The 12,209-nt window shown below is 43.3% G+C and overlaps 1 protein-coding gene across 1 annotated transcript in view; it reads right to left on the reverse strand.

The window, feature by feature from the left end:
* The window catches only part of khdrbs2 (KH domain containing, RNA binding, signal transduction associated 2), a 653,481-nt gene that overhangs the window by 85,168 nt on the left and 556,104 nt on the right, over positions 1–12,209 (reverse strand). The window contains exon 7 of the mRNA XM_085998163.1: positions 9,249–9,331. Coding sequence (XP_085854289.1) covers positions 9,249–9,331 — 83 coding nt within the window. The remainder of the gene's footprint in view (positions 1–9,248; positions 9,332–12,209) is intronic.

The following is a 12,209-nucleotide window of genomic DNA, read 5'->3' on the forward strand; positions in this document are numbered from 1 at the left end:
AACAGTGACTGCACTCCAGAAGTACTCATTGGCTGTAAAGCGCTTTGGAACATCCGGTGGTCGTGAAAGGCGCTGTATAAATGAAAGTTTTTCTTTAGAGCTGAGAAAGCTACCAACTAAGCTAAGCTGACAAGGGCAAAACTGGAAGCCCAAGTTAAAGAAACAATGCACAGTTTGAAAATAGTTATCAGGGCATGCAGTAACTTGGAAAGCAGAGAAGTAGAGTTGGCTGGAGCGCAGGAGCTTCCCTGTACTATAGGTGGGGGAGCTGGGAGAAGCTGGGGTTGTTCTCCTTCGAGCAGAGAAGGTTAAGGGGAGATTTGATAGATCATGAAGGCTTTTGATAGGGTAAATAAGGAGAAACTGTTTCCAGTGGTAGAAGGGTCGTAGCCAAAGGACACAGACTTAAGATAATTGGCAAAAGAACCAGAGGTGAGCCGAGGAGAATTTTGTTTACGCAGTGGGTTGTTATGATCTGGAATGCACTGCCTGAAAAGGCGGTGGAAGCAGATTCAATAATAACTTTCAAAGGGGAATTGGATAAATACATGAAGAGGAAACAATTACAGGGCTATGGGGAAAGAGCAGGGGGAGTGGGAGTAATTGGAGAGCTCTTTCAAAGAGCCAGCACAGACATGATGGGCTGAATGGCCTCCTTCTGTGCTGTATCATTCTATGCAAATCTGAGGTGCAACAGCACCACCACTGAAGATGTAATTACGGTGTGAAAAATTTACACAGGCAGCTTCCACTACAAATGTGGACATAGGAATTCATAATTGGGAAAGTTGGTCGAAAGCATGTGCAGATGCAATTAACAATATTTATAGGTTAGTCTGGTTTACACTCTTTCAAAATCTTTTAAATTCTGGAAACTTTCTGGATGTTATGTGAGAAAAAGCAAAAATTGCTATCGACTATAACTCAAAATAAAAATAGTTCTTAAAATGTAAAGACTAAAATCTAATCCAGACAGTGCTACCTACTCAAAAAGAACAATCCTAAGCATGGGTCATATTTCTGCAAATAAAAAGAATCAATAAAATGGTGAAAATTGATTGAGAGCATCAAAAAGGTTGTTAAAAAAATGGAATTTAATGTTCAAATATCCAAACACGTCAAGCAGTTACTCAAGCACTCACATAGTTATATCAGGCACTATTAGTCTGCAAGTTAGCCTCTTAGAAAGAAATGCCATCCCATAGTCCCAGATTTCTAGCAAGTTAACAACACATTTTCCCTCGATCCAATCGACCCAATATAGTAAAATAAGTTGGCAAGAATGGCATTTGAATTACACCTTAAAAACCATGTCAATAAAAGAAAGACTTGCAATTTTACAGCGTCTTTCATGACCTCAGGGCATCCCAGTGCGCTTTACAGCCAATGAAGTACTTTTTGAAGTGTAGTCACTGTTGTAATGTAGGAAACGCAGTAACAATCCATTACTCTCTAACACATATACAGAACGTGTTTTGTACAATATCAGTGCTGCACTTACTGTACCATCATACATTATGTATAATAACGTCGAATTTCCAGCACAGAAACAGGCTATTCGGCCCAACTGGTCTATCCTGATTGTCATGTACTGCCTTTAACCAGGTGGGCAGACACTTGGGTTGTTCCACACGTGTCTCCTCCCACCCTACTTCTTCTCACCTTGTCGGGAATCAGTCTCCATCAGAAGGGCATCAGTTCTGAATGTAACTTATGCCTCCAGATACATACACTACATAAATAGCATAACTATAGTTCACTGCAGCACATTTTCCTACATTAAAACAGTGACAACACTTTCAAAGTACTTGATTGGCTGTAAAGTGCTTTGGGACATCCTGAGGTCATGAAAGGCGCTATATAAATGTAAGACTTTCGTTCTTTCTTTCATTACTGAAGTACATCAAGGTAAAAGATTAACCACCATATTAATTCTAGGGTGGAAAATGTGAACTGTTGTAAAAACCACTGAAATGCCCTTGTACATGGAGATAGCCAGTAATCTCCATGACTATACGCCATTGCAAAAATTACAGCTCGATGGAAAAATCTCCTTTTACATTTTTAACACCTTTTTGAGGCGTGTATAAAGAAATATTCTTTTGAAAAAGCTGGTTAAATAATGCCATTATCACTGAGCTCAATCTACATATGTTTAAGGAAGCACATTTATTCAGCTTTTATTGACTTGATACTTAGAGACCAATGGAAAGGTGAGGAAGAGTGACCCAGATTCATTGATCATCGCGGACACTTGTGAAGATTTTCTTTCAGTATAAGTCCTCCTCCAGCAGAGCATGCACCAGGGTCTGCACTATAGTTTGCTGATCCTCCATCACTCTCATCAGCAGGCCTCCGTGATCAGTAAGGTAAGGAACAGATCATGTGCGACAATGGGAATCGTGCCAGTTTTATCCCTGTTTTTCTACTGCACGGCACTCCGCAATGAGAAGTGCTAAAAGTCACCCAATTGAAGAGTTACCAGTAACACAAGAACCAACAGTATCACTAGAAAGACCAGAATTACTAGCACCACCGGAGGTACCAGTATCACTAGTGTTATCGGCATCAGTAGAACTACCAGCATCCCAAGAGCTACCTGTACTACTAAAGTGACAAATATCACTCGAATTTCCAGTACCACTAGACTTAACAGTACTACTAGAATTACCAGTACTACTAAACTTACTAGTATCACTAGAATCACCAGTATCGCTAGAATCAGTAGAATTACCAGTTTCACTAGACTTATCAGCACCATTTAGCTTTCAGTATCACTTGAGTTACGAGTACCACAAAAACTAACAGTACCATTAGATGGACCAGAACCACTAGACCTACCAGATCACCACCACTTTCTGTGAAAGTGCAATTATTTAATGAAAGCACTTGTTACTGTAGTACATTTACTGCTTCTTTTTCACACTTCTATTTCCTTTTTTAATTTTAATCTTGTCTTACCAAAAATGCTTCCCAGTTCAGCTCCATGTATTTTTTGATTTCTCACTTCTGTTCCCAAACACTTTGAGGGCGATTTTGCCAGCCCTGGGGAGGCGGGTTTGGAGGCGGGACTGCCGGGAAAATGGCAGAATCTGGGGGCGGGTACCCATCCCGCCCCCAACCTGCCTCCGTGCCATCTTCCCAGGAGGCGGGTACCCAACCCTCGCCGGGTCCCGTCCCCTGGAGGTGGGAGGGGATTACAGCCACTTAACTGCCTGTTAACAGGCAGTTAAGAGGATTAGCCCCATTTTTCCAACAGAGGTGCAGGCTTCCTGACGTCGGGAAACCCCACCAGGGTCAGCGAGGCAAGCAGTGGGTCTGATGGGGGTGAGAGGGGTCCAAAAGTGCGCTGTGGAGGTGAGTGATGGGTGCAAGTGTGGAGAGGTAAGTATGTGAGGTGAGTGAAAAGTGTTAGAAAATGTTTCCTTACCTTTGTTTCTTCCTGCAGGCTTCAATCACTGGGGATCCGGAGGCTCCGGCATCTCCACGGCAGAGATGACAGAATGGCCGCTGCATTCTCCAATGCAACAGCATCTGCTTTCTGCTCAGGAAATAGGTTTGGTGAGTCTTGAATACAAGAACTCACCAAACAACAGAGAATGCCAGTGTTTGACAACTTCTCAAAGCTGTCAAACAATGACAATTCATCTGTCAAAATTTTTTGACAGATGAAACGTCATACGCTGATGTTCTCTGTAACCGGCTTTCCCTTAATTGGCCTGCTAAGCCCGCTGGGTGGGCTTCACAAGATCAATCAAGGGAAAATAGTGTGGATTGGCCACAAGTCAATGGAGGCGGGACTAAAACCCGACAAGCAGCAGTCCCGCCTCCAACGCACCCCCATTGGCAAAATCACCCCCTTTGCTCCCTTTCTAATAATGCTGTTATTAATCCGGCTTGAGGTTTTTTCTGTTTTTCCTACTATTACTTAAATGTCACTCATTTCTATTTGTTCTGCAATCTCTATTTTCAATTATCATTTTAATGTATTTCCTTTTTCCCCTTAAGTTGTTTTTATTCAGATGGTTTAAGTTGTCTATGTTCTTTGGCTACATATAGTGACACCGCTATTCCCAGCCAGAGCATCAGCGAGAATTTCAGCGGCGGCAGCGGGCCTATAAAAGGCTCCAAGAGACCAGGTAGGCCTCAGAGCGTCGGCGGGAATTTCAGCGGTGGCAGCGGGGCTATAAAAGGCTCCAAGAGACCAGGTAGGCCTCACAGCGTCGGCGGGAATTTCAGCGGCGGCAGCGGGGCTATAAAAGGCTCCAAGAGACCAGGTAGGCCTCACAGCGTCGGCGGGAATTTCAGCAGCGGCAGCGGGGCTATAAAAGGCTCCAAGAGACCAGGTAGGCCTCACAGCGTCGGCGGGAATTTCAGCGGCGGCAGCGGGGCTATAAAAGGCTCCCAGAGACCAGGTAGGCCTCAGAGCGTCGGCGGGATTTAAGGTTGTCACAGAGAGGGAGAGAAGTAAAAAGTAATCGAAGTGTGACGTCACCAGAAAGCAGGTGAGTGATTGGTTGGTGAGTATTTCTCTCTTTTTAAACTTTAACTCTGTGGTTTATAGTTTCTAAGCTCTCTGTGGTGTAGCGGGGACTGTTTATAAACCAGGACACTTAAATATATCATTTAACTGCAGTGAAATTGGTGGGATTGATTTGATTTAATTTAATTGCAATTAACTAAAGGGTAAGTCATGGCAGGACAGCCTGGTGCCGTGGTATGCTCCTCCTGCAATATGTGGGAACTCAGGGACACTTCCTGTGTCCCTGACAACCATGTGTGCAGGAAGTGTGTCCAGCTGCAGCTACTGGCAGACCGCACTGCGGCGCCGGAGCTGCGATTGGATTCATACTGGACCATTCGCAATGCTGAGGACGTCGTGAATAGCACGTTTGATCAGTTGGTCACACCGCAGGCAAAGGTTGGACAGGCAGAAAGGGAATGGGTGACCAACAGACAGAGTACTAGGCACAGGCAGGTAGTGCAGGGGTCCCCTGTGGACACCCCCCTCTCAAACAGATACACCACTTTGAGTACTGTTGGGGGGGATGGCTTATCAGAGGAAGGCAGCAGCAGCCAACTTCCTGGCACCAGGGGTGGTTCTGCTGCACAGGACGGGAGGAAAAAGAGGGGTAGAGCTATAGTAATAGGGGATTCTATTGTAAGGGGGTTAGATAGGTGTTTCTACGGCCGCAAACGAGACTCCAGGATGGTGTGTTGCCTCCCTGGTGCAAGGGTCAAGGATGTCTCAGAGTGGCTGCAGAACTTTTTGGAAGGGGAGGGTGAACAGCCAGTTGTTGTGGTGCATATAGGTACCAACGATATAGGTAAAAAATGGGATGAGGTCCTAAAAGCTGAATATAGGGAGTTAGGAGGTAAATTAAAAAATAGGACCTCAAAGGTACTAATCTCAGGATTGCTACCAGTGCCACATGCTCATCAGAGTAGAAATAGAAGGATATTTCAGATGAATATGTGGCTAGAGGAATGGTGTGAGGGGGAGGGATTCAAATTCCTGGGACATTGGAACCGGTTCTGGGGGAGGTGGGACCAGTTCAAACCGGACGGTTTGCACCTGGGCAGGGCCGGGACCGATGTCCTAGGGGGAGTGTTTGCTAGTGCTCTGGGGGAGGGTTTAAATTAAAATGGCAGGGGGTTGGGAACCTGAGCAGAGGGACAGAGGAAAGGGAAACAAGGATAAAAGAAAAAGATAGGAAGGAGAAAAACAAAAGTGGCAGTCAGAGAAATCAACAGTTTCAATCAAATATGGCCACAGTAAATAATAATTCTAATAGGTCTAAGAGCGTTAAAAAAACAAGCCTGAAGGCTTTGTGTCTTAATGCGAGGAGCATTCGTAATAAGGTGGATGAATTAGCTGCGCAAATAGAGGTAAACGATTATGATTTGATTGGGATTACGGAAACATGGCTCCAGGGTGGCCAAGGTTGGGAACTCAACATCCAGGGGTATTCAATATTCAGGAAAGATAGGCAAAAAGGAAAGGGAGGTGGGGTAGCATTGCTGGTTAAAGAAGGGATTAACACAATTGTAAGGAAGGATATTAGCTCTGATGATGTCGAATCTGTATGGGTAGAACTGAGAAATACCAAGGGGCAGAAAATGTTAGTGGGAGTGGTATATAGACCTCCAAACAGTAATGCAGAGGTTGGGGATGGCATTAAAAGGGAAATTAGAGAAGCGTGCAATAAGGGCACAGCAGTCATCATGGGTGACTTTAATCTACACATAAATTGGGCTAACCAAATTAGTAACAATATTGTAGAGGAGGAATTCCTGGAGTGTTTACGGGATGGTTTCCTGGACCAATATGTCGAGGAACCAACCAGAGATCCGGCCACCTTAGACTGGGTATTATGTAACGAGAAAGGATTAATTAACAATCTTGTTGTACGAGGCCCCTTGGGTCGGAGCAATCATAATATGATAGAATTCTTCATTAAGATGGAGAATGAAGTTGTTGACTCAGAGACTAGGGTCCTGAATTTAAATAAAGGAAACTACGATGGTCTGAGGCGCGCGTTGGGTAGGATTGATTGGGGAATGTCACTCAAAGGGTTGACGGTGGATAGGCAATGGCAAACATTCAAAGACCGCATGGATGAACTACAGAATTTGTTCATCCCAGTTTGGCATAAAAATAAAACAAAAAAGGTGACTCAACCGTGGCAACAAGGGAAATTAGGGATAGCATAAGATCCAAGGAGAGGACATATAAATTGGCCAGAAAAAGCAGTAAACCTGAGGATTGGGAGCAGTTTAGGATTCAACAAAGGAGGACAAAGGTATTAATTAAGAAGGGGAAAATAGAATATGAGAGTAAGCTTGCAGGGAACATAAAAACTGACTGTAAAAGATTTTATAGATATGTGAAGAGATAAAGATTGGTGAAGTCAAGCGTAGGTCCCTTGCAGTCAGAATCAGGGGAATTTATAATGGGGAACAAAGAAATGGCAGACCAATTAAATATATATTTTGGTTCTGTCTTCACAAAGGATGTAACTGGTAAAAAAGAAGAGAGAACCAGTGGATGTGGTGTATTTGGACTTTCAGAAGGCTTTCGATAAGGTCCCGCATAAGAGATTAGCGTGTAAAGTTAAGGCACATGGGATTGGGGGCAAGGTACTGACTTGGATAGAGAACTGGTTGGCAGACAGAAAGCAAAGAGTTGGAATAAACGGGTCTTTTTCCGAGTGGCAGGCAGTGACTAGTGGGGTACCGCAGGGATCGGTCCTTGGACCCCAGCTATTCACAATATATATTAATGATCTAGACAAGGGAACTAGATGTAATATCTCCAAATTTGCAGACGACACAAAGCTGGGTGGGCGTGTGTGCTGTGAGGAGGGTGCCGAGAAACTCCAGGATGATTTGGACAGGTTGGGTGATTGGGCAGAAGCATGACAGATGCAATATAACGTGGATAAATGTGAGTTTATCCACTTTGGTAGCAAAAACAGGAAGGCAGATTATTATCTGAATGGCAATAGATTGGGAGAAGGGGAAGTGCAACGAGACCTGGGTGTTCTTGTGCAACAGTTGCTGAAGGTAAGCATGCAGGTGCAGCAGGCGGTTAAGAAGGCAAATGGCCTTCGTAGCGAGAGGGTTTGAATACAGGAACAAGGATGTCTTGCTGCAGTTGTACAAGGCCTTGGTGAGACCACATCTTGAGTATTGTGTGCAGTTTTGGTCGCCTTATCTGAGGAAGGATGTTCTTGCCATGGAAGGAGTTCAGCGAAGATTCACCAGACTGATACCTGGGCTGGCAGGAATGACGTATGAGGAGAGATTGGATTGATTGGGCTTGTACTCGCTGGAGTTTAGAAGAATGAGAGGGGATCTCATCGAAACTTATAAAATTCTAACAGGACTAGACAGACTAGATGCTGGAAGGATGTTCCTGATGGTCGGGGAGTCCAGAACCAGGGGTCACAGTCTAAGGATAAGGGGTAGGCCATTTAGGACAGAAATGAGGAGGAATTTCTTCACCCAGAGAGTGGTGAACCTGCGGAATTCTCTACCACAGAAGGCAGTAGAGGCCAATTCATTAAATATATTCAAGAAGGAGTTGGATATATTTCTCAAGGCTAAAGGGATCAAGGGGTATGGGGAGAAAGCAGGGACCGGGTACTGAATTTGGATGATCAGCCATGATCGCATTGAATGGCGGAGCAGGCTCGAGGGGCCGAATGGCCTACTTCTGCTCCTATATTCTATGTTTCTATTGGGTAATTCCCCCCGTCAATCACGCCTGGAGACCGCACCGCTGTAAGTAACTGGGATTGATGTTACGCACATAATTTGTATTGTGCAACTATCCTTCACTCACTGCATTTTGCTGGAGAAATCACCCTGCTTTTATTGAGAGACATTGCTGTAGTTTTGGTCATAAGTTCTGTTTGCTGTAGGTCGTAGAGTTTGTTTAAATAGACTCTGTAGACTGTTTGCTGTAGTGCGCTGTTTAAACAGACTCTGTTTGCTGAGTAAATAGACTTTGCTTGCTGAGTAAATGGACTGTTTGCTGTGAGTCCTGCCATCAGTCCCTCCGCACCTCCAACTCTTCGGCTGACACAGTGGTGTCGGTAGACACTCCGATATTTTTTAATGTCAGTTATATGTACGGTTTAATTATTTCCACTCACTTTTTGTACATTCAAGCCACATATCACATGCGACTGAGAGGGCACCTAGAAGACGAGCTCCTGGCCATCCACCAATGCCATGCTGAACCATCTGTCAGAGGGCATGCCAGAATATGCTGGTTGCAACACTGCTACTGATCATACTCCCTGTGAACGATGCCCGGTGGGATCTAGATCTTAGCAGAGCACTGTTACTGTACTAGTCATTGTACGCACTCATTTTGCACCTCCATCCCTTCCCTTATCTCATCACTTGATTTTTAATGCAAAGGATGGTAAGGGATATGGAACTAAGGCGGGTAAATTGAGTTGAGGTGCAGATTAGCCATGATCTAATTGAATGGCGGAACAGGCTCAAGGGCCTGAATGGCCTCCTCCTGTTCCTATAATTGTGTCCCAACCTGACCACGGGTGATGTTGATGGGAGCAGTCTATATTCCCGCACAATTTAGGTGCAAAGATGATTTCATGTAGAACACTTCATTCATTTACTTTCTTAAATAATTAGATTTCTTTCTTTAACATTGCAAAGTAAAGTCAGGACAAATATGGAACTGCAGGACAATCTGTTCCATTCATTTTACTTACCTCTCCACTTGACTTGCATAGCTATTATCATAGGTGTCATAGCTTTGATCGTCATATTCTCCTCCATAGCCATCATCATATCCCTGGAGAGATAGCAATACACAAACTGATCAAATTGTATCCATTAATATACTAATTTCTTTTCTAACCCTCATTAAATGTGGAAAATGCACTGACAGAATTATAAACATAGCAGGACTTCCCATAATCTTTTAGGTGAGAATAAAATGCATTAAAACACAACAGCATGACCACACGAAGGCTGAGGATTGGTTGTGGTGTAAGGTTTGGTGAGTGAATACCCAGCTGTGTTGGTGCCACATACTATTCAGTACCTTAAAAGTAATTTTAAACAAAAGAAAGGAAGACAGACAGAAAGAGCTGGTATTTATATAGCGCCTTTCACGACCTCAGGACGTCCCAAAGCGCTTCACAGACAATGAAGTACTTTTGAAGTGTAGTCACTGTTGTAATGTAGGAAATATGGCAGCCAATTTGCACACAGCATGACCCCACAAACAGCAATGTGATAATGACCAGATAATCTGTTTTAGTGATGTTGGTTGAGGGATAAATATTGGCCAGGACACTGGGGACCCTGCTCTTCTTTGAAATAGTGCCACAGGATCATTTACATCCACCTGAGAGGGCAGAAGGGGCCTCAGTTTAACGTCTCATCTGAAAGACGGCACCTCCGACAGTGCAGCGCTCCCTCAGTACTGCACTGGAGTGCCAGCCTAGATTATGTGCTCAAATCTCTGGAGTGGGACTTGAACCACTAGCTTCTGACTCAGAGGCGAGGGTGCTACCAACTGAGCCATGGCCAAGTTACACAAAAAAAAATTCACTTTTCAGGTAATCTTTTTCCCCCTCCCATTTTACTTAAGGTTGTGCATGACACTCCTTCTTAATGGCCAAGCTGATAGCAAAACATAACTACTGTAGATTGGGGAACGGTGTGAATTAGAAAAGTGTGCTCTTGATAGCAAGAAGTTACTCACGTTATCTGACGCTTTATAATTTCTTTCACCAACAAATTATCCCTTACAAATCCGGGAAGGGATATTTCTTCACAGCGACCATTTAAATTACCTACAAATCAAACTTCTATCCCTAGGTAAGCTTCTCTGCCTGCCAAATTTTCCCTCCTACACACACACTCACGTGTCTCTTAAAGGTCAGTTGATGTTACCTACTTTGCATTTGTAGCTGACTGTCACAGTAATATCATTAAGCTTAGCTCATGTATCAAGTGTAGTTGAAACCTTTCACAACAACAACAAAAACTTTATAGAATTGAGATGCCGTTGGTAAGGGTGAATTTTACCAAGTCTCACTCTGGGCGTAGAATTTTGCCCGCTGACAGCCTATATCATTAAACTTGGGCAGTGTTCAGCAGGCCATGTGGCATATTCCGCCCAACTGGTAAGACATTTTATCCATCATTTCCAAGTCCTGCACTCAGAGTGCAAATTTACTTCACTCTCCTCTTTTAAGATGCTCCTTAAAACCTACCTCTTTGACCAAGCTTTAGGTCACCTGTCCTAATATCTCCTTATATGTGACTCGGTGTCAAATTATGTCTGATAACACTCCTGTGACGCGGCTGGGGACGTTTTCACTACGTTAAAGGTGCTATATAAATGCAAGTTGTCGTTGTGAAATTTACTTTTATCATTTCATAACTATTTGCTGATTGGCTGTGAAAGCAAATTTTGAGAGTAATTTTAATGGATTTGGCTGGTAGCAGTTAACACTTTGTGACACATCAGAATGCTCTTCTCAGATTCCTTTTTTTTCCCTAATCATCCCAGACCTAAACGGCAAAAAGCAAAATTTGCAGTCACAGCCACAATTGTTTCGATATTGGTAAATAAACGAATATATAGGAACCCATGGGGCGACTAGCTTAAACATATCAAAGCTACTCCGGTGACAACTTGTATTTATATAGCGCCTTTAACGTCGTAAAACATCCCAAGGAGTGTTATAAAACAAAAAAATTGACACCGAGCCACATAAGGAGAAATTAGGGCAGATGACCAAAAGCTTGGTCAAAGAGGTAGGTTTTAAGGAGGAACAAGAGGCGGAGAGGATTAGGGAGGGAATTCCAAACAATACGTCTATGACGTTGATTCTCAGACCGGTAAACTCTGAATTGACTGCAGGAATTGCTATTGGAGCGACTGACAACTCTAAATCAAAACAGAAGAGTTCACCTTCCAATGGTTTTTAAAGCAGCACTATCTTCAAATCAAAATTGATGTTCCTTCCAAGTTTTTTTTAAGGTTACTGATATTTACTGGGTTGCATTGAATTAAAAGCGAAAGAATACAGATTTATGATTCATTTTTCATTAGCGCAAATTTCATCAAACCACATTGCGCTGATGTGGACAGATTTTAGAACCAAACATTTTCAATGTTAAACCTTTATCTTCTGTATAAATGTTCAAGGATTTTTGAAGACCTTTTAATTCATTCATTGCAGAGTGAGCACTAATGCAAAAGCAAAATACTGCGGATGCTGGAAATCTGAAATAAAACCAGAAAATGCTATAAATACTCAACAGGTCTGGTAGTATCGGTGGAGAGAGAAACAGAGTTAACGTTTCAGGTCGATGACCTTTCGCCAGTTCTGACGAAGGGTCACCGACCTGAAACGTTAACTCTGTTTCTCTCTCCACAGATACTGCCTGACCTGCTGAGTATTGCCAGCATTTTCTGGTTTTATTGCAGAATGAGCTCTGTTCTGTTCTGGTGCACGAGAAGAACATAATCAAACATTATGATCCAGTTGATGTAGCTGGAAATTGTACACTAGGATTACTTTGCTACTACAACTATACCAACTATACGTCATGAGACTTGTACCTTACACGAGCTGCTAGATATTTAGGTGCACTGTATTTACTGTAATTTCAGCCTTCTGATATATTTTCCCATAAAGACCATGCCATTG

This window comes from Somniosus microcephalus, chromosome 9 (genome assembly GCF_052327205.1).
Source record: "Somniosus microcephalus isolate GS21.2 chromosome 9, FLI_Smic_1.0, whole genome shotgun sequence".
NCBI classification, from domain to species: domain Eukaryota; kingdom Metazoa; phylum Chordata; class Chondrichthyes; order Squaliformes; family Somniosidae; genus Somniosus; species Somniosus microcephalus.